The sequence below is a fragment of the Hyalella azteca genome, unplaced genomic scaffold, assembly GCF_000764305.2.
Source record: "Hyalella azteca isolate HAZT.00-mixed unplaced genomic scaffold, Hazt_2.0.2 contig12512, whole genome shotgun sequence".
NCBI lineage: Eukaryota > Metazoa > Arthropoda > Malacostraca > Amphipoda > Hyalellidae > Hyalella > Hyalella azteca.
The window spans coordinates 14,912-42,282 of record NW_025942469.1 but is presented as its reverse complement, the minus strand read 5'-3'; the positions used below and the strand labels follow the sequence as shown (position 1 = coordinate 42,282).

The window sequence follows — 27,371 nt, the reverse complement described above, 5'->3', positions numbered from 1 at the left end:
TAGGTATGCAGGGTGCTCATGGAGACGGAAGTGGGCGCTCGTAATTTACGTAACTGTTTTGCTGCGGGTAATCCTTTAACATGGCGCCGGAGCCTCCACACGGCCTTGTCTTTTTAGAAGATTTTTTTCGCGCTTTTTTTTCTTGGCTGACTTGCATCTCTGTTTCGAACCGCTCGCTCAAAAACGGAGGTTCTTCAATCAATCGTAAATTAAAACTTGTTTTTATTTGGTTCATAGTCATGCATGGCTGCGTTCAGTGCATGTTGTCTTCTCTTCGAGTGTCGTCCGTGATCTCGGGCAGGCAGCGGAATAAAATACCAAGGTTATGCTCTTTTTGTTTTTGCTTCGCATGTCGCTTAGATCGTATCTTTCAAAAACCAATTTGCCTCATTAACTGCATATGTTTTAAGGATATATCCCCCTGACATTTAGTCCTAATTCACTCCGGCACAGTGACCAAGAGTGAGTGTGTTTGGTAGGTTTTAATCGTTCGATACGTTATGTATTGCATTGAACTGTGGTATGATTAAATTGTGCAGAGATGCAAATTTCTGTCTCTACGCCGGAGTTCCAGTAACAAACGTAAAGCTCAACAGTTACTATTGTGTGCTTTCTTGTTCCTCGAGGAATTATGCTGTGTGGTTTCCGTGCGTGTTGTTGTTTCTCTTAATTAAATGAGCCGGATTGTTATTTCTATTCTCGAAAAGCTGGTTAATTTCGGTTTGGCGAAGTAAAAATAAATTTGAAAAAGAACGAAATTTTATTATTACATATTATTGTTCGTTTTATTACATAAACTATCCTTCCACACCGATGGCTGTTAGTTGTGAAAGCTCGTGAAAGGACGTAAGTGGCAATTCAGAAGAATAAATAATGGTTCAGAATACAATCGAGTTATTATCTAGCGGCTTTGCTGTCTATAATGAAGTAATTTGTCTTGTTATCGTTGACTTAGTTTTGTTGTATGTCTATTGTAGTGGAGCTTGTGCTGGCACAGATTCGTAGCTTATGTGTTCTATATAAGGAACACCGCTATGAAACTCTCCGCTCCTCGTCTGTATGCGAGCCCTCAATTGTTCGTTCGAGATGAGCCTCAATATTTTGTGTATCGCAAGCTTCAGGATTTCAGAAATTTATTCTGGATCAGTGATGCATTGTCTGAGATTAGATCTCGGAACATTTTTCACTTTTGTATTTGCTAATACTATTTTTTATATTTAAAACTCCTTTGCTCATTCAAAATTTATGCGTAATGTCGCTTGAAATCAGAGCTCATTTGCTTCTCATTGTCTGTGAAGAGAATCCTTTGTGAATTAATTACTGTTTAGCTTAAATTTGTTTAGCTATTGGTGTGTTGCGGACATTTCGGGCATGCGCTTCTTGATGCTCCATGCTTTCCATGAACATTAATTAAAAGGCCCCGAGTGACGTAAACCTTTAATTGTTAACTGACTTGACCAGCGCGTTCATGAATCTTAGATCGTGCATTGAAGTGTCATTGGCTTCGCTGTCAGAAACTTATTGACCCTGATGCTTATATGCTGCGCACGCTTCTTGTCCATGGAGTGACTCCGCAGTGAGTTAATCTAACGCTGCAGCATAAGTTGCTTATTGTTCTAGTAAAGCCAAAAATGCGCTCCTTTTGTTACGGAATTTTTCATACAAAATGAAAGGTAGGCAATTCTATGGAAAATTTCCGGATAACTTCCATGCTGTTGTGACAACGTACGCTAATGCTGCGTAAAGACTTTGCACATTTATCTTCTATCCAGATTTTTTGGATGGATCTGGAACGATTTTTTTTATTTAATTCGTGCTAATGTTACTGCATATTTGTGGTAATGGAAATTTATAGTAATTGTTAGTGTTTGAATGCATTGCGAACGAGAGCTGCATCGCTTCCAAATATAACTCTGTATCTAATGATTTCAAGTTGTTCGTACTCAGAGAATTCAGTTTGACTTTATCTAAATAGCTATGCACATTTGTGCTTCTGACCCAGTTTTTCCCAGCCAAAGAACGTATCAGTGCTACGTCTACTCTCTGCTTGTAGGAGATTGCTTACTTTTTTAAATATAAGATGTATAATCTTTTCTGAATATTATCACTGTGCCTAGTTTCATGGAGAGGACGTTACCGCATATTTCAAAATGAAGTTTCTCATGGCCACGTGTACTTGCCTTTGAAAAAGGCTAGATTGCCGATGCCTCGATAGACTGAATGAGTTCTGTACGTTGTTGTGGTGTTTCTAATTTGCTGCGAGGTTAATGAATGCCTCGGCATGCCTGCATCCTGCATTATAATTGGGCCATCAGGAGACAGCATGAGGAATTGAGGGTACTATATCATTGATGTTCGAATATATAATGTGTTCGAATGGGAAGAAATGTTCATTAAAAACAAAGTTTTTCAAACATGTTCATTAAAAAATATAAAAATTGGAATTGAACTGCTGTGGAATACATTTGAGTTCAGCGTTTGAGCACCAGACATGCAAAATTTCTGCTATTGAAACTCAGTACCCTCGAGTTTATATATATAGTCAACAAAATCTAAGTGGGAAATAAATGCTGTAAATTCCCTTCATGCATTCATGTTTACTTGCTGTTGATTCCTTGGACTCATAAATCCCTAGAAAGTAAGTAAAATCACCAGAACCCTCGGAGCATCTCCGCTCGCCACCGACATTCAGCCAGTCAGACTCCATTTGAAAATTCAATTCTGTGAAATCAGCGACACTTCATACGGTACTTTCTTGTGAAGGCATTTTCTTGTCTGCAATGAGAGCAGGCCTTGGATAGAGAGTGGAAGCAGCTCTCCACGATGCTCTGTTTCCTCCTGGCCATTTTAAGTCTAGTTAATGGACGTGCGTTTTAGCGTGGTTTGTGGGGAAATGCATGGAATCACTTCCGATGCTTTGCATGGAAGATTTCTTGGTCTAAATGGTGGAAGAATTTTCAAATTTTTCTACGGAGTAGATCAAGCTAATAATAATTCGCGAATAAATAGTAGTCGTGTTTTGTTTTCAGGTGTTGTTTTTCGTTAGATCAACTACTCCAGGTTCATGCGAAATCACCAAAAGTTCGTTTTGTTTTCAATTCCTGACTAGTTGCAAAAGACTCGCCTTTCTCTTTCATTTCATTAATTCCGGAGTCGGTTATTCATTCTCATTATATTGAATGATTTTATGTACTCCATCCTGTATATCTAAATGGACGTATTTTTGATTTGTAAAATTATTAAACTTGACACACGAGGCGCATTTTTTGGCGTCTTGACTTGAAAAAATTGCATTTTTTTCCTAGAAAAAATTTATTTACTTGGAAGGCCATAATTTACTCTACAATTCTTCATAATTTCCATTGATGTTGGGGCATTTATTGTATCTAGGGACCAGCTTTTGCATGTCATCGTAAAAAAGCCGGCCGCCTGATTGGACAACCGTTGTTTCACAGATGTTTTCACTTCGTTATCATCGGAATGGCGCTACTTCACCAGATGCTTTATCACCATTTATTTATGCAATGGAAGAAGCATCTAGCGAAGCATCTGGTGGGCTTGCCATTCCGATGATGACGAAGTGGAAACGACTGTGAAACAACGGTTGTCTAATCAGGCGGCAAGCTTCTTTGACGATGACATGCATAAGCTGGTCCGGAGATACGATAAATGCCTCAATGTTAATGGAAATTATGTAGAAAAGTAGAGTAGTGTATTGAATTTCAAGTGAATAATTTAATTTTTGGGAAAATGTATAGTCACTTGTGGATTACCGCATATTTTATATTTCTTATATTATTGAAAAAAATTGCATAAGCTGGTCCGGAGATACGATAAATGCCTAAATATTGATGGAAATTATGTAGAAAAGTAGAGTAATTTATTGAATTTCAAGTGAATAATTCAATTTTTGAGAAGTTGTAGTTACTTGTGGATAACCGCATATTTTATATTTCTTATATTATTGAAAAAAAAATTCAAAAACACACCTCGTCCATGAAGATGCCGCTTCAATGGGAATTTTTTTATGCAAAAAAATTGTTCTTCGTGATATTGTAATGTGTTGAACGGTGGTGGAAGGTCATTATCCACGTGCCCTCGGAAGCCGTGCCCAGTTTACTCATGACCGCCTCACTTCCGTCACTCTCGAGGATGGCTTTCATGCAGTCGACGCCTTCCTGCCGCGGCGATTGAAGTGGAGTGAGCAGGGGATAAAGGAAGGGAGGGGCATCCTGTCCGTACGTGCTGCGTGTTCCGGTGACCCTCACTTGGCAAGCTCTCTATCAAATTCCGACGCTCCTACCCTAACAAAATTTAGAGTCGCCCCAGCGTCTGATAATCCAAATCAGAAGCTGCCGCGACTGTAAATTTTCACTGCGTAGTGACGTACTGTGAACACTCCTATAGTTCAGCCCTTTTGGCCTCTGAAGGTGCCGAGGTGGGGAGAAGAAAAAAACTGTTTGCTCTGTAGATGGCTTATGGGGCTAGCGTTCATAGAGTTTTGTTCATAAGCGAACTACCGCGGAGCTACATTCTCGATCTCATTCGTGCGGGTGGCCGACGAACCGCACGACCAGTCTTCGTTTATGTTTTTCTCGACCTTTTTGTTTCGTTTGTTTGTTGGTTATTTACATTAAATCTTCAAGAATAGGTGCCGCGGCTGTGTTGCTTTATAACTACTTCACGGTTATCCATTCCTTTTATTCCGTATGAAGATCTGGCGTTCATTGCCATAGCCTCCTTTGAGAGGGAAGTATAGGGAGGGCATCACCGTCTTCATGGCACGAGGTCCAGCTGGTTTCCTCATCAAGTCTCCACGTTCTGTGTTCGACATCAGAGCCACATCATCATCCGCCAATTGTCCGACACAAAACGGATATATACCTCCACAAAATGGCTTCTTTTCGTTCCGGAGTGAACATAAGTCCTTCTTTCGTTCCGGAGTGAACGCATAAGTCTTATTAATCCCTATGTGTTCTTTTTATTTGATTTAATAATTGCATTTGCTATACGCGAGTTTCATTTCTATACTAACACATCGGAATTTATTTTGCTCCAAGCAAGTCGGTCTTACTGAAGAGCACTGTATAGGCTTTGCGGAATTGTGACCTTTCGACTTCGTATATAATGAGTGTTTTAGTGTAACGAATTTGCGCTCAAGATAAACTTGATAGCCACGAACACAATTGTAAATGCTATATTGTGTAGTGGAGTTAGTAATGAATAATATTGTGAAAAATAAATAATGACCTGACGCGCGACGACACAACCGACATCTACCACTAAACAGTGATGAGCATTGAGCAGTGCATGTAGCTTGCTGCTCTACTGTATACCCTCGCTCGCCAGCCTCATTCTGATGGCGCAGCGACATGCGGGCCCCTGCTTGTGTTGTTACTGAGCTACGCGCACAGGGTGCCAGCGCACGTATGTAGTGAAAGCGTTAACATCATTCACGTCATATCCTTGCTCTACATACCTATACTCACTCCAGTTTTTTCTTATATGAGGAAATGACGTTTGGTCTGCCCTTTTGTAGTTACATTTTGTCGCCATTTGGACCTTTTTATTGCCGGCGCTGTCATTTTTCACGCTCCTATGCCTCCGATACGCTCATTGAATTGCACAGACGTGTTGCATCCAATACCATTTTAAGTTTGTCGACTTCCCTGTTTGCTTGTTACTTGTTTCGCAACCCATTTAAAATGTTTATTATCTTTGGTGAAAACTCAGGTGTAGGGTTAATGAAAGTGTTGCTGAATTATTTGGTCTTGTGCCTGCTATATTCAAAAGCTATTTAGACTTGACGCTTCAGCGTTGGTTTCCTCGTGCAGCTGCCAGATTACGAGCTTTTTATTGATGTTCATTGCTAGGGCAGAAGTGTGAGGCAATAAGCGCTATATTATATTGGTGGATTTATCAGGTGCCATAAAATGTTTTTTCCAAAGCTTGACTCCTTACACATATTAGGTTGCTCCTGTAATATTTAAGTTGGAAAATGGCACTACATGGCTAGGTTACAGTTAATGAAGTTCTAAAAACAATTTTAGTACAACTTGCACAAGGCCAATAATGTTCTTGCTATATTACTACATTATTGAAAGGTTCAACGGCAAAAATATTGTAGTACTGTTTTTAACTTATTTCAGATAAATTGTACCAAGTGTTGTTTTTCAAAGTAAACAAGGACCATGTGGTAATGTTCACTTGCTTCTTTGATTACTTCTCTTCATATTATGAGGAGTGGAGTAGTAACTACCTACTAGGTTTAAACCCGATTTTTTACGGAAATTTTTCCAATCAGCTACGCATTATATGGTGAAAATTTCCATATAATGCGTATAGTAGATGGTTCTCATCATACTGCGTTGGGAGTAGATGGTTCTCATCACACTGCGTTGGGAGTAGATGGTTCTCATCACGCTGCGATGGGAGTAGATGGTTCTCATCACACTGCGATGGGAGTAGATGGTGTCTCATCACACTGCTATAGCGTGATGTATTGCTCCTAAATTCGGACGATTCATATGGCCGAGGAATTTCATATGGCCGAGGAATCACTCCAGACGTTTCCAGCTAGATACAAACATCGTGCCTCTGAACAATATTATCACCTTATTTTCTGTAGTTCCATGCAGTTAAGATCACCATTGCAGTGCTGTGCAGTCGCTCCTTAACTGCTGGTGTTAAAATGTTTTGAAGCTTTACCTTCCTCAGCTCTCAACTATGTATTGTGTACTGGTTCCTCAGCGCGCTCTGTTCTCCTTTACCATTCCTGGTTGTAGAATAGAATGCATATAATTGTGGAATCTTTTTTATTTATGCTCATCACTTCATTTCTTTAAACGCCAATAGGTCATGTAAATAGGTCATTATTTTGCAGAATTTTCAGTAAAATATGTTCAGTGACTATAAAGACGATATTACCAAAAGCTATATGATTTAATTTAAAGTTGAACGTTTGCAGACATTAGCGCTGATGCATGCATGCTTTGACATCATCGCGTCGCTATTGTAATAGTTTACTAGGCATTTTATGTGTCAGCTCTAAACGCCAATTTTAGCCTAGATGTTAGCTGAGTTTAACCTTACGTTCTTATCTGGATACGTTAGATGCCAATGGTGCTTATAGTTGTGAATTGCAGAAATTTTCCAGTATGCTTGTTATTACCTATTTTGTTCGTTTTTGAATGCGGAATTTTGAAGAGAAAAAGACGCGCTTGGATAGCGTGACTGTTGCATTGGTAGCCCTGCCGCAATCTGCACGAGAATCTCTACCCTTAGCTGCTCCTTAATATCGTTATACTAGCTTTGTTATTGGCTGCTCTGTCGTGAGAGGATGTGAGCGGTCGAATGGAAGACTTAAACATCTTCCAGTAAAGCGGACTTACCCCATGCGTGACTCGCGTGATTACAGTAAGCTCACGACCCGAGAGTTTGTCTTTACCATGACATTGATTTTTTAATCTCCGGATAAATGCAGTAATGAACGTGAGTTAATTTACATGTAACAAGAAAAGGTGTATTAAACTTTACGTCTGTCAACTTTCAGAGTTCAATTTAGTCCTTTCTGACCTTTCATACGCATCGGCATTACTTTATTTTCCTGCAGTGTAAAATTGTGAGAAGTTATATTCAAGAAGTCGTAGACCCATTGCGCAATGTTTAAATTATCGGATGTTTTACTTCTTGTTCTGTGAACAGGATTGGTGAGCTGTCACTCATGGAAAAATTATTCATTAAAGCGAACGACTGTACCCGTTGCATTTTTTACCAGGCCTGTTAATTTTTGTATCTTGTAAATTTCGTTTATACTGGTACCAAAATCTCTGAACATACTTTGGAGCTTCATTTGTTATAAGCAATTCAATTATTTATCGTATTCTCATAGTAGATTTCGTGCCACGGACAACTAGAATCAGTGAAACAGATTTTCATGACGGAGGTCTCAATTTTTCGAAATATTCCATGAATGTTGAGGTCAAGCTCAGGTTCGTGTCCTGCGGAACTGCAGCTGTCCATTGAGGTCGCTGTTGTTGAACCATAAAGCTCTGCCGAGTCACGATAGGCAATTAAAATGATTACCATCCTACGGGACTTTTCACTTAACGCTAAAAACCTCATCTATTATTTTCTAGCCGTAATTTCTTGTTGTGATGTTCCCGAGATGGATTGATCGCTGCTTCTTAAGGAGCGATGTTGCAGACTATAGGTGATAGAGGGGTTATCGCTGGAAATTAAATTCAATATTAACTATATCGGTAATAATGTAACTAATACAAGTTAATTTTACGTCGATGTTTGTTTACAATAGGAAACGAGACTTCATCCGGAGACATCGCCTCAGAAATTGGACGGAAGGAGTCATCTAATAAACTGTTTGGGACTCACATGTCGATTAAATTAATTAGGTGCTGCTGTTTGACTTGCTGTGGCTGCTGTGCCTTAAAACTAAAGAATTGCTTGATGTTTTGCTATGTTCGCGAGTACAAGTTTTTTTTGCTCTCATTTATCGATAATGAGTTTCTGCTGTACTCTACCATATGTCGATCACTAGATGTGAGCCATAGTGAAATATTATAGAATTTTTCGGATTCTTGCCGTATGTGTGGCATTTTATCTGCCTTATCAGCGCTGGCAATTGTCTTTATCTATATTAACCCTAATATTGCTCCGTGCGAGTGTGCGGCGCTCTCGAAAAACGTGAGCAGTAACAATTTTCTATTAGATTATTTCTTTTTGTATGTTTCACAATCCTGAGTTCACTTTCCGTTGATTTCGCAAGGCTGTTTCCATTTATTGGTTAGACAAGAGCCGTACACTTGTCCAAATTGACGCCGCGTTTCCTCATTCTCAGGATTGTATTCATTCCTATTGAATTTCGTGGGGCTTTGGCCTTCGATTGTCTCTTATTTCTATGGATGCACTCGAGGATCTGCAAGTTCATTGTGTATATTTTCTCCTCAGAAACGAGTTTGTCGTCACACCGAAGCGTTACTTCACTCTTCTTTCCCGAACTGTAACTTCAAGAATTAATTTTACTGATATTCTTCTGTAAATATTTTACCTTACTCATTCAGGAATTGAATATTCGCTCCCTGAAGTTAATATTCAATCAATCAATTGAATTAGTGAGTAATTTTTTTTTTCATTTATCCACGCAAGGTATCGACGTTTGAGAACATCAATCGTCTCGTCTATTCATCATTCTAGAGAAGCTATTGTAGCAAAAATATCACTAATTTCATGTAATTTTCTGTGTGTAGTTTAACATGTATTCTAACAAATGGGGGTGCGTTTGAGTGGTGTGTTGATTCAAATGAACATTACGTCCTTTCTCTCCCTGATTCTGTATTATTACATAATATATTCTAGTACAACACCTGACGATGCAGTATTATCGGAGCGTGCATTCACCCAAACAGTGGAGACGCGAGCTTCGCATGCATGCGTGTCCAGTTTTCTAGTAACGGTAATATTTAAGGCGTCTCGGCGTGATATTGCGTGTGTATTCTATAGATAGCTATACATAATGACGCCTCATGGTTGCGTGCCGTCGCCGTCGCAGCTAATATCACCTCATATTCTTCCTGCTCTAAAAACATCGAGAAAAAGACTTCAAAACCCCAGCAATTTTTTTTATTCTTGAATCAATAGACACGGAGTTGAGGCGCTTGTTTTCAAGGGAAATCGCTTTGTAAATTCTCTTGAGTAATCCTGATGCCGCGAACTCTGACTCTTATGTGTGGTAACTTTTATTTAGTAGTTTTTGTTTTGGTTTGCCAAATAATCACCGTTTGGATAATGTTCAATACTGCATTATATTTCTATGAGGATTTTCAAATATAATTGAAATAGTTGCATTGGTCTCGGTCTTGCAGTGCTTGGTTTAGTTGAAGGTCGGGTTTCGACATTTTACGACGAATGTGCCAAGTTCTTAATAAAGGCTTTTAAGTGGAGTAGAGCCGTAGTTTCTCTTTACTTTTGCGCTTATAGGCATCACGGAGATGAACGCAGCTAAATGTTCTTCGCCTACCACTCGCGTTCTCCTGATCATTTCTCAGTTCAATACTGCGGATGTTCAAATGTTTGATAGAACCTCCAGAGTGCAAATGTTTTTCAAGCTATGCAAACATGAATACTTGACGAAGAATAAGAAAACTTGAAGAAGAAATTTATAGAGCATTTTTTTTAATTCAGGTAGTTTGTTCAGATTATTCTTATTACTAGATCTTTTGAGCTTGGAAACATTTTCTCTAAATCCAAATCAACCATATTAATTATAAAGATATTATTTTTTTTTTGCATCCGCCTAAAACATTAAGATTAACATATTCTGTTTTGTTGTTAAATCATGAATGCACTTTCTTACAAGTATTCACGTAGCTATTTAACTTGACTTTATAGTTAATTGAAACCGAATTCCAAATTTTTTGTGACTTTGCTTGCTTCCGCAAATGTAGCTAGAATGTAAATCATCGCATTCGAGCTCGCGCAAGCTCTTGCAAGATGGGCGTGTCTACTTACTAAATTTTCCAGCGAAGAGCTTCAGCAATTGCAGTAACAATAAGAGATCAGAGATATTAAAAAATTTCGTTACAAAAATTATAAAGCCAATGAACATATTTTTATCTCATAAGGTTGCTCAAAGTATTTGGGAGGTCAGACGACTGACTATTGCAATTTAGAGCGTTTGTTATTGACAGTTGCTGACAGTGGAATCAAGTAGTGACGATTAATTGATACGTTTATGAAGGCGTAAGCATGCACGAAAGTATGTGTTGAGGGTGCAACCAGGCGCTTTGTGTGATTCACAAATGATTTTAGCATAATCGAGCATGACATTTGCTTCAACTGCTTCGTACGTCCCTTCATTGATATTAACTCTCCACGTTTCGCTCCGAACGATGCGATGGTCGTTCTCTATGAACTACGTTTATCCTCGAACAATTTATATTTAATTATCGAGTTTTGCCATTTCTTCACCATGAGATAGATGTCTATAACAAGTGTTATCCGTTGCAACAATAGGTCATTATGTCTCTTATTAGTACAAGAGCTTGTAATTATTCTGTTATTAACCGAATGTCCTAAAAAAATCGATTGTCTCATTGTCTCGTTTGAACTTCTGCTCTGGATTCTCTTAGTTTACGTTTCGCCTCGTACGACATCACTTATTAATTTGCGGATTTCTCCTTCGTGGAAAATTTCATGATTACTTGTCTGAATTGTGGCTTTTCTAAATCTTGAAACAATTTTTGCGTTCAGACTGACATGCTAAACATTTATTGCTTCTTGCTAATGATAGTTATTTTGATTCCATATACCTAGTCGACTTATTTACTTGCTTTTAATCTAAAAAATATATTATTGAACAATGTTCTACCACGAACTGGTTCGACATTCTGCACCGCGAGGTCATCTAGTTCAGGTTAGATTTGTTTATACTTACATATTCTCACTGATCAGAGAGTTAAACTAGATAATTTTATCTATGAGGTCACCTACATGGACTATATGTGCTTCGAGGTTAAATTTGGCTATTTTCGTGGAATCTGGTGTTAATGAAATGTAGCGTTACACTTCAGTCATTATTATGAACTGCCTCTCACTCACGCCGCGCCGGTGAACACAGCGACTCGGTATTCCCATTATCGTTGCTACGTGCGTTGTTGAATTTTGTGTAATAACGCGCTAGAGTTCTTGACGCACCACTTTTGGTGTCATTATCATATTACGGTTCTGGAATTTTGCATTCATGCATGAATGTTCCCGTATTTCTGTAGTCGTTCATAAGTAATATTTTGTCATTGACATATAAATTCGTATATTTTCGTCCATCTAAAATGTTTTTCTTTGCGAAACTCGTGAAGACGTGTTTTAAAAATATATAAACGTTTGCATCGCCTGAGAAATGCGATCGGAAAAAGTTGGAACCTTAACAACCGGTTTTGGCACACTATTTTTTCAAATTATAAAGGTGCATAATCCGGTGGTTATTACTCGGTTCAAAAATTGTTTTTTATGTGCCATTTATTACTGCTCTGCTGCCTTGTAAATGTAACTCCGTGAACCTTATTTCTTTTCGGAATAGTTCAATAACTTCGAGGCGGCACGCCTTATTCGTAGACTATCCATCCTGTAAATCGACACTGAACTTACTCTACATTATATTCATTCGGTCTGGTATTGATGAGCTTGCAATTAACATTTATACATTAACTTTTCGTCTACGCATATATTTATCATCGTCGTAGTTGTTTGTATCATCAAAGCTAACTATTTCTGTAGGTATTGCAACTAGAGTGGCAATTAAAGAGCAAACTCAGAGTTACAATTAAAGGGCAAAGGGCTGAACGAATTTACTTACAATAGGTAATCTGCCTTCAGTGTAAAAAAAGGTAATTAAGGAAAAGTTATTGTTGCCAAGTGTCGCAATAAATGCAGAAATGGATTAAAAAATNCTATGGCTGTCTCTTATACACATCTAGATGTGTATAAGAGACAGCATGTGCGATTTTCGTTTATTTTGCATCCACTGAAACTCGCTTGCTTTGACTCGGCTGCTGATGAGCGCGTCTCCTTGAACTTGGCAAGCCGTGCGCCTCCCGTAGTGTCGTATATTAAAGGCGACTCAACTGAGTCATCACGCAGCGAGTATTATTTTAGTCTTGTTTTTATGAGTGATAAGCAATTGAAATCTTTTATGAATTTCAGTCTTACATGCGCTTCAGTCTTACATGATTTAGAAAATATTTTGTCGATTGGCTGGGTTTTTACTTCACACGGGGACGTTTTGCTTCATCTCATTTGGTAGGCTGATTGAATGGGTGGATATTCATGAGCCGCTGTGAGTACAAATTCACACGACAAGCGCGCAAGTGAGGCGCGTGCGTGAGGTTGTCAGCAGTGGGGCTCGTGCAACATGCGTGCAGTTGTCAGCACTGCGTGGTGCAGTGGGGCTCGTGCAACATGCGTGGTGGCTTTGCATCACGCAAGTTCACGTTGCCCCCGAGTCCCTAGCTACCACCTTCTCGCTGCCTGCACTACATCGCCGGTCGCCATATGTTGTCGCTTTTCTAATGCCGCTAGCTGCCGTTTCTTCCATTTTCTCTGCAATTATTTATTGCAATGTCTTTGTTAATAAGTTAGAGTTATCGCGCAGCCGTTGTCGCTTTGCCTACCACGGAAAGAAATCGGTACTAATTTGTCGTACTATGGCATTTATGTAATAATGTACCCATGCGTTAGCTGAATGTGTCGTATATTAAACGTATTTTCTATGCGACTAATTTTCCGGCCTCTACGTGCATATATTGCTACTCAAAGGTCCTTAGTTTCTTTTGAAAACTTCCATTTAATTTACAACACTAGATTGAATTCATAACGTTGCTGCCCTTACCACCTCCTCGCTGCCGGCGCTACATCGCCGGTCGCCATATGTTGCCGCTTTTCTAATGCCGCTAGCTGCCGTTTTTTCCATTTTCTCTGCAATTATTTATTACAATGTCTTTGTTAATAAGTTAGATTTATCGCGCAGCCGTTGTCGCTTTGCCTACCACGGAAAGAAATCGGTACTAATTTGTCGTACTGTGCCATCTATGTACCCATGCGTCAGGTTAGCTGAACGTGTCGTATATTAAACATATTTCTATTCGACTAATTTTCAAGCCTTTATATGCATATATGTGCATATATTGCTACGCAAAGGTCCTAAGTCTCTTTAAAAACTTCCATTTAATCTACAACACTTGATTGAAATCATAAAGTTGCTGCCCATTCATACATTTTTGTCATTACAGTACTACTCATCTTAGCTGATTACAAAAAAAATCTGTTCCCATGTAATCTATTGATTAAATAATAATTCTGTTCCCATACAAGCTATTAATTAAATAATAATTCTGTTTCTATGCAAGCGTTTAAATTTGTATTTCATCGTAGATTTATATTTGAGGAAATACGGGTGCTCCTCCGATCGCTAGTGTCACAGAAATAAGTAGCGAACTGGGCCAGAAGAAAACGGCCTTCAGCCGCTGTCCTGTTAGTGGCCTGAGGTGATCACGGCGTTAGCTGGGCCAGGGAAAACTCTTCACACCTGCCGCCGCTGCAACAAAAGTAAAACTTGCGAGTTTCTAATGCACGCTCGCAACTCTCTAAATTAAGTGCACAAGCAATGGAATTATGTTTTGGGCTTTGAACTATCTTAACTTACTTCTTCTTGTCTGTCCTTGGCATTTAATAACTAGAGTCGAATTGTTGCCGCGTAAAAAACCCCGTCTGGTGACGTGCACCATCTTCATTTAATGGGGATGCTAAACTCATTACCTATGGGGTACATTTATTTTTCACTTTGATTTTTTTATTTTAAACAACTCATTTTGTTTTGAAATAATTCATAACGCATGCAGTTTTTCCTTCCTCTCTGTGCGTCTGAATTTTCAATAGTGTATCATATCAATCAGAATTTTACCGTCAGGATTAGTTTCCCTTTTTTTAGCTCGCGGTTTCCGAAACAAATTAAATTTATTTTTATTTACCAATCCATAGCAAAGAAAGATATACTGTTACGGCCTAAATTGTTGCAGATTGTTGGTGATTGAAGTTTCAGTATCAATGGCTAGGCAATAGCTGAACCCATGCAACGATTAAGATAGCGTCACAGCTTTCTGTGTCCTCGCACAATATTTTTCCTTCGACCGTCTTATCATTGCTTCATTGTTCGCAATCTGCCGACGCGCTCGCCCTTCAGCTCAGAGCGTCCGCAAGATTGCTGGACGGTATAGGGCTCAATTTCCTCGTATATAAGTAATAATGTCACTCGTTTGCTTTAATCGCAAATTCACTAAAAACTTGGAAGCAAAGAAAACTCCACAAAAAATTCATAGTATCTTTAAAGAATAGTATTCTTTAAAGATTCATGAATAGTATTCTTTAAAAAAGAATAGTATTCTTTAAAGATACTATGAATTTTTGTGGAGTTTTCTTTGCTTATAAGTTTTTAGTCAATTTCTGCGCTTATATTAAAGCAAAACTCTAGCCTTACACAAGAACTATACAAGCAGGCAGGCACGAGAACTAGCAAGTCTGGTCGCGCTGGCTATAATACCAGATCTGGAAGTGAGAGAGAGAGCGTGTGTCTCGATCCTTCTGCTCTCACTCTCGAAAAACTCGTATAGGGTTTGCACAAAAAATGACCTCAAACACTCATGCTGTTTGGTTAACTTCATTAATTAGTGCTTAGTTCCTGTCGAGAAATTGAAAAAACTACCGAACATTTTGTTAACCTTATAGTTCGACAAGAGTTTTCTAAAACTGACGATTTTAATGTTGTCTTGAGAGGACATATTATCGTGATTACTTCGACTGTTCCTACTGAGTCTGACATAAATTTTGCTGAATTTTTTTCTTCATTCAGCGATGTTCTTTTTGTATTGAATAAAATTTATGTAATCAGAATTAGCTCATGAAAGCCGGCCAAATTGTAACTGCACAACAATAATTTTCTGTTAGGATTTGATTTATACGTATAAACCGTCTATACCGAGGCAAATATCAGTCTTAACTAGGACTTAACTTGCCGACGGTTGAACGCAAGAATGTCACGTGTTGAGACGCTGCGTGCCCAGGAATAAGATGCTTACCGCTACCTAGCCCCTGAGTCGTCTTCTCGTGAGCCCTCATAACTCTGTGGCCGCCAGCAACTCTCGCCGTTATTTTGAGCAAATTAATTCATAAGAAACTTTCTTAGTTATTCCCGTGCTCTGCTTCATGGAGTTGCTCTCTCCAAGCTTACCTGCGAACCTGATACTGTTTTGCGTGTATATAAACATGACATGTGATATTTATGAAACGTTTCCTAAATACTTGTACTCCAGGTCGTAATTAATGCGACATTCAAGACAAGACAATGGAGTCGTTGCGACTGACATTCTGGCGATAAGCACAACGTGACTGACCTTAAGTAAGTTGCTTATAGTCCAAACTTGATGTGAAGCAAGTCAAATGCAGGAAAATATCTTGATTGTTTATGGTACTTGATTGGAATCAAGTACCCTGATGCCTTGAAACGTACCTTAATGCCTCCTTTTAGCGCATTTTCTCTTTATAGAAAAAATGCACTATTGCGCTCGCCATGTCGTCTGTCTGTCTGTCTGTCCGTCTGTGATTTCACGTTTTCGTCGACGAAACGAAAGTTTTAGTTTAGTTTTTAGCGCATTTTCTCATTTATGGAAAAAATGCACTATTGTGCTCGCCATGTCCGTCTGTCTGTCGTTCCGTGACTTCATGTTTTCGTCGACGAGGAAATGCGCTCTCTGTCACTCACTGCAGTGAGTACTGAGGTATATTTTTTTATGATACTTATCCTCGTTATGTGATTTATTTTGCAATGGAGTGACGAATGACACTTCAATGGGGAATGAAAACTATTTTTCGATATTGTATAGTGGATGCTATAGTATTTTAATCTCCCAAGTATGCACGCACTTCTTATTCACCTGATGTATAGTAAACGAACATCAGCAATCGTGAGGAAGATAATTGTTATTGTGGTTAGCAATTTTCGCCCGAATTTCGAACTGCAGAGCTTCCGTTTAATCGCGGTTGGTGCTGAGATTGGTGATTGGTCACCTGTATATGGTGACAAAAATACGAGTACCGCCGTGTTTTGTAGTCTGGATGCGCACACGCATTAACTTGAAATGTTCACAATTTTTCATCACGAATGCGTGTGATGTTTTCATCGCGAAGTTCTCATGTCGCGAAGTTTTCATCATACTGCGATACCTCTTGCCGTGTTCTTCAGCTTACCCTGCGTATATGCATGTGTCATGAAGCAAGAAGGGTTCGTCAGGCGTGACGTAAGTGCAGCTCGCGATGCATTTTGTTTACGCCAGAAGTAATCAGTCGAAATGAATGTGAAGAAAATATTAATACAGAAGTATTTTTCCATACCGAAAACAGTGTTTAGGTTTTTTAAATAACTTCTGATAGCAGTTTTCCTCATAAATAAATCCTGCTATGTTTTGTGCAAATAAATATTTCCCCTGGTTTCGCTGGTGGCAACATGCCAGGAGCCAGCCTGTCGGACGCCTCCCGGCCTTCCCCGTCAACAAACAATTCTGCCTGCTTGCTTCATGACTCATTACCGTTAATTAACCCTTTACGCACGAAATTAACTTGATAAACATGTGGTTTTGCATGAGTAACTTTTCGGCTAAGCTACCTTGGGTGTTGGGTTAGTTCTGCCAGGAACTCTTAATTTTTCATTCACTTGGTGATGGTGTTATGCAAAGGTGAGAATTTTTTCAACGTAAACAAATTAAGAAAAGTTATGAAAATATTTATATGTACTATGATATTTTGCGTATACATGGCATAAAAGCCAGAATTCTTTATGTGAAATTCACGGCTGTCCTGTTTTATATTTTTTTATGCAATGGCTTATCGATTGAGAATGGTCTTCGCTACAACTAAATTTGTATCGCGAGTCGATGATTTTGCTTTTGAACAAGATACCGTAGTGCGAGCTTCAATCGCGAAGATTGCTTTCCCACGAGGGAGAATAATGTTAAAGCGATTATTATTTGTTAATGATATTATTGCCATTCTTATGCGAATAACCTGTATTTATTAGTCGTGATATTTCATTCAGCATCGTCGAATTAAGATTAATAACGCTAGTGTGAAATATTATTGAGAAGCATTCGTCAATGCCAACATGGGTGCATTTCGACTCCCGAGGTAAACTAGACTCCAGAACCTGTCGAGACCTTTGGCTCTTGTAAAATAGTGTTTCTTAATTTGCCTTGCTGGAGTTGCTGGAATTATGCATAAATAGTTATGGCATTCAGGGCGAGGCCTGATCATTGAATCGAGAATTTTCATTCGTTCAGCAGTTAATTCTTTTCAATTTCTTGAAATTGCGTCCTGAGTATCAGTCGGGGGTTAAGAATATTTCTTAACGAGTGTTCGGCTAGTAAAAAGTGTTAAATATTGGAAAACAACTAACGTGTTTTCCTAAACCTTAACAGTTGCGTTTGATTTAAACGTCTGTATAATGCTGAATTATTTTCCGTCGCGCTACATGTTAATTTTGAGCACACGCGTCATTTCCGATATCATTAAATATTGCCAACATTATAATCACATAATGCATATCATAATTAATTCCATTGACCACTGGCATGGAAATCTTTGCCAAATTTCCTCGCCCTGAGCTTGCATTATATTGCCTTCTCTGGCAGGCTTACCAGCGCTTTTCTCGCTCGTGGCGAGAACTGTTGGCTTTTTATTGTAAGAGCGCGTTGTGCTGGCGAGTCTTGAAGCAACAGGCGTTCTGAAGAATACAGACAGCGATCATAAATCTAAATATATCTAAATATGAGAATTTTAAGCGGTTTTCTCGCTCGTGGCGAGAACTGTTGTCTTTTTATTGTGAGAGCGCGTTGTGCTGGCGAGTCTTGAAGCAACAGACGTTCTGAAGAATACAGACAGCGATCATAAATCTAAATATATCTAAATATGAGAATTTTAAGTGACGATTTCCCGTCATTTACTAGCCAGTTAAGTTGGATATTCCATTTATTGATTGCCCAATTGATTTTTGATGGCTCGAAATAACCCCTACGCGTGGCTCACGAGCCCCAAAAGCTGTAGGTATAACCTGCCTGGTCGACATATTCTTTATTTCATGACGTCCCCTCCTCTACTCAGAGGCAGTTTCTTCAGGGCATCCCTTACGTTTTCACGATTTCTTGAGTCGCTTGCTTACAATTTTCAGTATTTAATGTTTAATTTTTCATTTTTTTTTGTTATTGTAACAATGAGGATAGATGGATTCATCGTAATAATTTAGATACTCATGGAATTGTGAAAATTTGCTGCGTTAATGTCCAATTTGGTTGATGACAGTATAAAAAATACTACGATTTTGCATTCCACGATTACTGAGGTCTTACTGTCGATTTTCTGAAGCTTGCAGAAACGAGAATAATTTAAATTTGTTTAACTATGACCAGGTGTCCGAATTCTATTTACATTACCCAGTCTTTATTTTGCGGCGAGTGTGAGTGGGTGTCGTTTTATTACCACGATGTGTCCGCAGTGACGCATGCAAATATCATCCGCTCTGTTGAGTTTACCGTTGCGGGTACTTCCTCTTCCCAGGCGCCGTATCCTTCTCTCCTGCCACTGCCGCCCCTCATCACTTATGCGTGCTCTGGACTCTGCCCACATCATATTTTAGTCTGTTAATCGTTGCAAATCTGTCTATATTGTTAGAAAAAATTCATGGAACTGCTCCTATAATTACGGGGGATAGAGGTGTGATCGTCAATAAAGACTTTTATGGACGTGCGTATTATTATTATTATTATTATTGTAAACAAGTGACGTTATGGTTGAGGATCATGTATACTATTTCATATAAATTATTTCTGTTCATCCTTTCGAAAAATTTTAAGTAATTACTTTTATGCTAAACCGTATATCATACGAAAGACTTAACAACTTGAATTACACGCCGAAACTATTGTGTGTTCTCTATTCCTGCGAATGATCTGCAGTTATTGCGCAATTACTTTCATGAATAAGATTTATTGAATGAATTTCTCCACACGATATTGCTTCGTATATTTATTAATCAATTCGTTCCTTCGGAGATTAATATTTATCATTGATTGCCTGAAGGTTGAGCCCCGTTTGGCTTTGATTAACTTGAAATTATCTGTCTATTTCTGCTGGACCGTATATTATTCGAAAGACCTACTTGAATTTCACAGCCCGCTGAAAGTATTGTGTTCTCTATTCGTGCAAATGATCCGCAGTTGTTGCGCAATAACTTTCCTGGAAAGATTTACTGGAAGAATTTTTCCGCACGATATTTTTTCGTAGATAGGTTAATCAATTCGTTCTTTCCGAGATTAATATTTGTCATTGATTGCGTGAAGGTTTTGACACAAAAAATGAGCCCCGTTTGGCATTGATGATTAACTTGAAATTATCTGTCTAGTTAAAACCATACAGTGTTGTACAGATGTAAAGACGTCAAGATTGTTGAATTTATTGCATGTTTATATCATTTTACGAAATTGCTCTTCTTTTATTGCTTTCTAGACGTCATTGACAGTGAAAAATATTTTATGCTAATTGATATTTATTTAAATCTTTTGAAATGGACATGCATGATAACGAGGGTTTAACGGTACAATAAACTTAGTCTGTAGATCCAGCTGTTGAGATGTCATGGCGAAGAAGAACAGCTACACAGATGTTCTTAACCACAATGGACTTTAGTATACCTTCTCTTCCTAACTGCAGGGGACACAATGCATCCTGACGATGCTAAGTGTCCAGGATCTGGTCATTATGCATGTGACAGGAGTCCGTTTACTGAAGGTGCAGTGCTTGGAGCCTGGCCAGTTATTTATCGCGAGAATACTTCTCCTGCAAATCGACGCTTATTTTTTCGAAATCTTTCAGACAGCAAGAAGAATAACGTCTAACTAACATGCTCGAGTACGAAATCGTCACTCAAAAATATATTTCTAATGTTATTATGTGACTCGTCTTACAGACGAGTCACATAATAACATTTCTAATGTTTTTCGTAGATGTGACTCGTCTTCCATAACGTATCACTTATCTTGAGGTTGCTTGTTAATTCTTTTAACCTTTTCCCCTTGCATCTCCATTTTTTTTGTTAAGTGTGACGAGTCTTTCATTATTTTAAAAAGTTTATCTCCTCTGCAAGAAGTCTTGTTTTGCAGTCGCTAATTGATCTCTGAACTTCTACACGTAACCTTCGCATCGAGGGAAAGTCAGGTCAACGCATCTTATCCAGCGTTGTCTTAACGCGGACCTCGAGCGCCTTCATATCTGCGCGAGTCAGCAACCTTCGCTCACAATCTCTATAATGGCCTTTTAATGTTGCATTACTGATACCCATTCGGTGAACGAGTAATAATTGTCGATGTATTGTAAAACAGCCGCTCGCTCTCAATAATTATCTACTTTATTTAGAAGTTGTGCTGTTAGTTCATGTTCATTTCAATTGGGTAATCCTCCTCTGTTGTTTGGAATAATAGAAAACCCGTTGATTTATGCCCATTCGAACCCACAACAAGTCCAATATAATCATTAAATTTATTGACCATCACCAAGCTGAATAGTTTTTTCTAATAGTTTTTCCTATACGATCAATTCTTCCATTTTTGATGTTGGCGGATATTTGCAAAGCAAACTTCATAAATAGTGGTTTTATTTCATTACGGTATTCGTAGCATATTTGTACACGTCGTAAATTTATAGCTACGATAATGAAATTTATTGAGTCTGTTCGTGGACTTGCCTTAATGCCTTCAACATGTTTTGTTAACAAGCCCAATGTGAATATTACTATTATCTATCTATCTAATACAATTATCTAATTATCTATTATTAATTAGTAATAATATCATTAATTAATTACTATCTAATATGTATTACAAATATTGATGAACTTGCTACCGTTTACTGAACTGAACGAGACTCAGGACACTCGTTAACTCTCTCTCGTTGTGTGGAGGCTTTCACTGCCCGCTGGTGAACGCTTCGTGTTCAGTATTGTACGCGGGTGTCGTCGCGAGACCATCGCTCGTCTCCTTAACTATACGCCGCGAGACCATCGCTCGTCTCCTTAACTATACGCCGCGAGACCATCGCTCGTCTCCTTAACTATACGTCGCGAGACCATCGCTCGTCTCCCTATACGCCGCCAGGAATATGACTACCAAGGTCACCGTCACGCTCACGCCGTCGCATCCTCGTCGGTCCTGCCGTGCTTGTTGTCGCCTTCCTTTCCCGCCTGTCTGGTGTTTGTTCTCTGCTATCGTTCTGCTTCTCACGTATGTGCTACCTTTACTGTTGCTACTTCATTCTTCTTGCTTGCTATTGAGTTCTATCTATTTTCAGTTGGCGTTCCATTTCTCGTTACTTGCGGTGTATATACTGTCTGTTGGTAATTGTCACAGTTTTCCTCGTATTATCTGACTGCAGTCATAATTTTTATACTATCCGTCATCCTTGGCCGTATTGTCCCCATCATCTTTATCCACGATTTTCATTTCCTTGAATTCACTTCAAAAGCATATATTCAAATTCTCGATTTCATTCAAAGCATCGTGTTCGTTCGTTTATTTTATTGCCCATTTACAAAACAACGGTACTAGCTTTGCAGAAAAATGTCTCGTGCAGCTTATCATTAAGATTCTGTAAGGATAAAGGACTTGACAACTCGCTGAGCTGCGACACTTGTAAGAATCTGACTACATGACTAAGTACAGGACGCACCCAGTTGCTCCAGGGACAAACCATAGGGGATGCCCCCAGCAAAGCTCACCGCAAAATATAGGCGGGACTGGCAGTGCTGCGAGCCCCTTATGCGGGCAGAGCCTCGCTCTGATACCCGGCCATCGTCATGCTGGTGACGAGACTTGTTCTTTCCTCCGTCTCAGTGACATCGCCGCCTCTCATTGTTCCTCGCTAAACAATTGTCTCGTGTTGCCGTTGCATAGGATCCTATTGAAGCAGTCCTATCTTTAGGCAATTGTCACCCGCCGCTTTAACTTTACCGTCTTGATTTGATGCACATTTGGTTCAGGATTCACTACATTGCTTCAAATACCTTACGTGTGTTTCAGTCATAACGTTTGTGTAATCTTTATAAAATGTTTAGTTTTATTTTTCCCCCTGTAATTTGTATAGGTACCACGCTTGATTTATTGTTTACTAATATTCATATAATCAGTCTGCATAATTAGCAAGTTCGCCAAGAATTTAAGAGCAAGGATAACGTATCACCACACCATACCATAAATTCCATATTTTCACCACATCTCCTCTGAAAACGTATCGGAGCCCAGCTCCATAAGTTCAAAAATTAGAGAATACGAGTCCAATCAGCATAGAAAATCCAAATTATATGGAATTGATCTCGAAAAGTCTCGAAAAAACGGACAAATAACATAAACACCTGTCGTTTGAACAATCTTAAGCGGATAGGAACAGTATTCTTTAATAATGCAAGCTTTCCGTTTAAAAACATGCAGCCACTTCACAATACTTAAATCCAAACCACCAGAGGTGGAGCTAAATTATTGTTTCACACTATAATATTTTACTGATTAATCGTTTAAAACGAAATGGCACAATGCAATTTTACATTGTTTAGTATTTTAGAAGTGTGCTCTATTAGCGAATTCTGGCGAAATTTATCAATCTATCAAGAATTTAGGTTGAAGAAAATGAATGGTTCGCGAGAAAAAAAAACACACAATGAAAAAAAGGACAATGTTTTATACTGAACCAGGGATCTTTTATGCCCAACAAAGACCTCGGTTCATTTGTGATCCGCCCAGACCTGAACGTGTGTATTTGCCCAGTCACTCATAAGGCTAAGCTGCTGGCCGCGTCCGGCTTTCAATAGGCTTGATGACGCCTTGTGCTCACACAGCCTCTGATAGCAGCGGCACGCCCTCTGGTCCTGCTGCTCTTTTGCAGGCCATTTGCAGGTTAGTCCAGCGTTACCCGCGATACATATAATCATTGAAATTTAAAAATCTCGTTATTCTGAGTCAAGTCATTCTTAATCCAGCTAGTTAATAAAGTTGAAGTTTGAGTAGCGTAACCAAAGAAAAACCTGTTCAAACCCATATATAGCATGACACTTTCCCTCGCACTCGGGTTCTATTATGAAACTAAACTTTCATAATTTTGGATGAAATTTATGCATACAAAATTTGAAACTGCATTTTGATTACTAATTTAGCTCTTCTTCCCATTTCTCAATGTCACGGGATACTTCAGTTCAAAAAATATCTGGTAATATAATATATGATACAAAAAGTATCGTGGGTATGCGGCGCACAGCCGAAATACTTTGATAATAAACTACAAACACGCAAACTTGCGCAGATATATATTAGATTGCTTACGCCGTCAGAAAACGCATGGTTTCAGCTGGGCTGAATGAACAGTTACATGAAGTGTTAATTTGAATTTGGATTCATGTTTGGCGCTATGGTATTGAAGCTTATATTCATTGGAAGAATTGTTGGCTTCTATGCCAGAATTGCCCAGTGAGCTGCAACATGTGCAAAGATTCTATTGCGCTCCGCTTGCTTTTTTGGTTTTTCTCTGAGAGTTCAGTGATTAGAGTCTAATAATTTGGTCCTTAATTAATCTATACATGTATCATGTTTCTATGTCACTGTACTGAAGCGTGTAAGGGATGATAACCCCAGTGTAATATTCTACGCATGTTTTTTTGTTGTAATCTGACCTGCGACTCGTAGTAAATGATGAGTATGTAGGGATTTGACCGAAAGCCTCCTCCCTCCCTCTCAGCCTAACGAGCCATAAACTGTGTGGGCGTGGAGCAAAACTGACCGCACCAAAATGGAGCAAATAAGGAGGCGGAAACAACATCGGGTCGATGTTGTGTCGGGCGTTCTTGTGAGAGCCTTCTTTTGCAAATTGGCTTTCTAGAAAATGATTTTCATTTCTAGCGCGGTTGGTAGCGAATGAGGTCAAAAGTTTATATATTTTGTAAAGTTTATCTATTTTTACAGCTATCTTTCGTCGAATCTTCGTATTCTAAAAACTATATTTTCTTTCTAAATGTAACGATTCATTGAAGTTTTTTTACATGATGTTTACAGAGTAATGGTAATTGCATAAACGATTGTCAAACATTATTTGTTTCATCACTCTCACGAGTGTCAAGTTCTTCTACATCTCCCTATTGCCTCGCATTTTAATTTGAAAGGTAAAGGTGAATAATGCAACATCGTCCCTCTGTTACACCGTGGGACCTGAACGGATGATATCTTGGTCCTCTTATTTCACGTCCCGACTCGAGTGTTGGGTTACCCCGTCACAGGACCTTATCCTTCTGTGTCTCCGCTTGCCTTCCCATAAAAAAACCTGATGCGACCCTGCGGTTGCATTGCGCTGATTAGTTCACGCGGTCGTTCCTCTCCTATGTTCCTGCTCAGTTACCAATAATTCACAACTGTATGAAATATACGAGTGACGTTTATACCGCAGACTCATAGTGTGAGAACGAATATCGTTTGTTACTGGTATCTCAGTTTCGCTCCTGCGAGATGAAAGATTGTACTTTATTTATCGATTCTTCATTGTTGAATGTTACTGAAGTAAATGGCAATTCAAAAGGCAACTTTAACTTAGTGCCAAAAAGCGTTGTAGGTATTTCTTTCACTTAACGCGTCATCGAGTTCGCTGAAATGGGTAATTGTGTGGGCATGTGACCCGTGCCCGGCACTGCGCCGAACGCATTTTTGGCTCACGCTTGCCAAACTCACCCGCCACGCAGCTGCCAGGCCTGCCTGACAGCTCCTCGGTTGGGGTCAAACAAATATCTGCAGTACCTCGTTGGTAAACAAACGAGCTGGGACAGATCATTCGCAACCCGTTAAACGTTCTATTATTATATTTTTCTATAATCTGTGGCAGCAGTTTATGTATTCACTGCGTTATTGCGTTATGAACTCTTGTTTGTAACGTAATAAATATTTGTAAATGTTACGTATACCAGTGTAGATTTTATGACCTGCTTAGAAGTCAACTTCGAAGTTTTTTTTCTGAATGAGGGCTAGGTTAGTCTTTTTCCTTGCTTTCTACGACCTCGACCGTATAATTGTATTGACACGAAGGTTTACTCTACTGACGAGAATAAATTTGCACACGGGGCAGTTGTTAAACAGCTCCTGCGATTCGTTTTTGTGTTGGCAGGCGACCGAGGCCCTGTTTGTTGAACTACTCGCGTTCACTTCATTTCCGGCAATGTTTTTTAACGTGCGCATGATTCCGTTCATTTAACGATGCATTGTGGTGTGCTCAACACTTGAAGGAAACTTTTATGCGTTCATAGTATAAGTAATGCATAATAGCTTTGACGTTGAGGATTAGGCTATGCATAGTCTAATATGATGTTCGGATTGTAGCCTGTTCTTCTGAACGTATTGTGCCACACGGTTTTTTTAGAAACTTATCCAATACTCCTGCATTGCGCTGATTGGTGTTGTTGTTATTGAGAATGTTTTGCTTCACATTTGTTATTTAATATTAAAATGACTATGTTTACCAGGTGCGTCATCGCGTAACGGGTGACATTATGGTCCTGAAGATGAACAAACTGGTCAGTAATCGGCACAACATGCTCAGGGAGGTGCAGCTCATGAACCGTCTCCACCACCCCAACATATTGGCGTGAGTCCCCGCACCTCAGAACTTTTTACCAGCATTTCTAGCATCGAATTAGCGCCTTTGACTGTTTTCCACTAGGTAGATTTACTTAGATATTTTTCTGCCGAATTAATTTTAATTTAGCGTGAACGATGTCACTTTCAAAATTTTTATCTTTAATATTTTAGCGTGAACGATGTCACTACCAAAATTTTTATCTTTAATATTTTTTAGTGTTCCTATAATTTTACAGTAATGAGAGCTTTAAAATAACCGGTATTTATAGTGTCAATATCATATGTTCAAAGTTTTAATTCATTGATGAATGGTTTGATGAACTCCAGGTTTCTGCATTTATACATATTATCACCTTCTGTAAATGGTGGAATACTTGTCAATTATCCGTTATCACCGAAAAATTTATTCATTCTCATTTGAGTTAGAGATACCATTTGACTATTTTTTGTTTGTTTAAACTGTATGTTTATTAACCTTGCTACATAATCCTGATCACTGTACTTGTATTGCAGGTACCACGGCGTTTGTATACACGAAGGCCAAGTCCACGCTCTGACTGAGGTAAGTTTACAGTAAACTCCACATCATTATAACAAATATTAAAACCACTATGCGAATCCAACGAACCTGGTCGAAGCGATACCAAGTCAAGCCAACTAACATCGATAAATTTTTCATGATGCAAAGTTGCGGTACATAATTTCTATATTCTTTTTGAGGAATTCACAATAAATTCATGATTTATAATATAATAATTATTCTTATATAATTCATAATTCAGGTTTCGAGGCTTCAAACGTTTGTTAGTTGATACGCTGAGGATAGTTTCGTAGTAACCTCTATTATAATACACAAATTCCGTAACATATTGGTCTTGTATGCGCCTATTGAATTTTGTTGAAAAGAGACTTTATTGATTAGCACTTCAGCGAAGGTTTCTGCAACTATTTCTATTCTCTAGTTGTATGTTGAGTCGCATTTTCTCATTAATGGAAAAAAGACGCTATTGTGCTCGTCATGTCCGTCCGTCCGTCTGTCTGTCCGTCCGTCCGTGACTTCACGTTTTCGTTGACGAGAAAATGCGCTCTCTATAACTAACTGCA

At 38.9% G+C, this 27,371-nt stretch overlaps 1 protein-coding gene across 1 annotated transcript in view; it reads left to right on the top strand.

Annotated features, from left to right (window-relative positions):
• LOC108666835 (serine/threonine-protein kinase Nek9-like) overlaps nucleotides 1–27,371 on the top strand; it is a 54,331-nt gene that overhangs the window by 21,094 nt on the left and 5,866 nt on the right. The window contains exons 2-3 of the mRNA XM_018153767.1: nucleotides 26,153–26,274; nucleotides 26,781–26,829. Of these exons, the coding sequence (XP_018009256.1) occupies nucleotides 26,153–26,274; nucleotides 26,781–26,829 (171 nt within the window). The remainder of the gene's footprint in view (nucleotides 1–26,152; nucleotides 26,275–26,780; nucleotides 26,830–27,371) is intronic.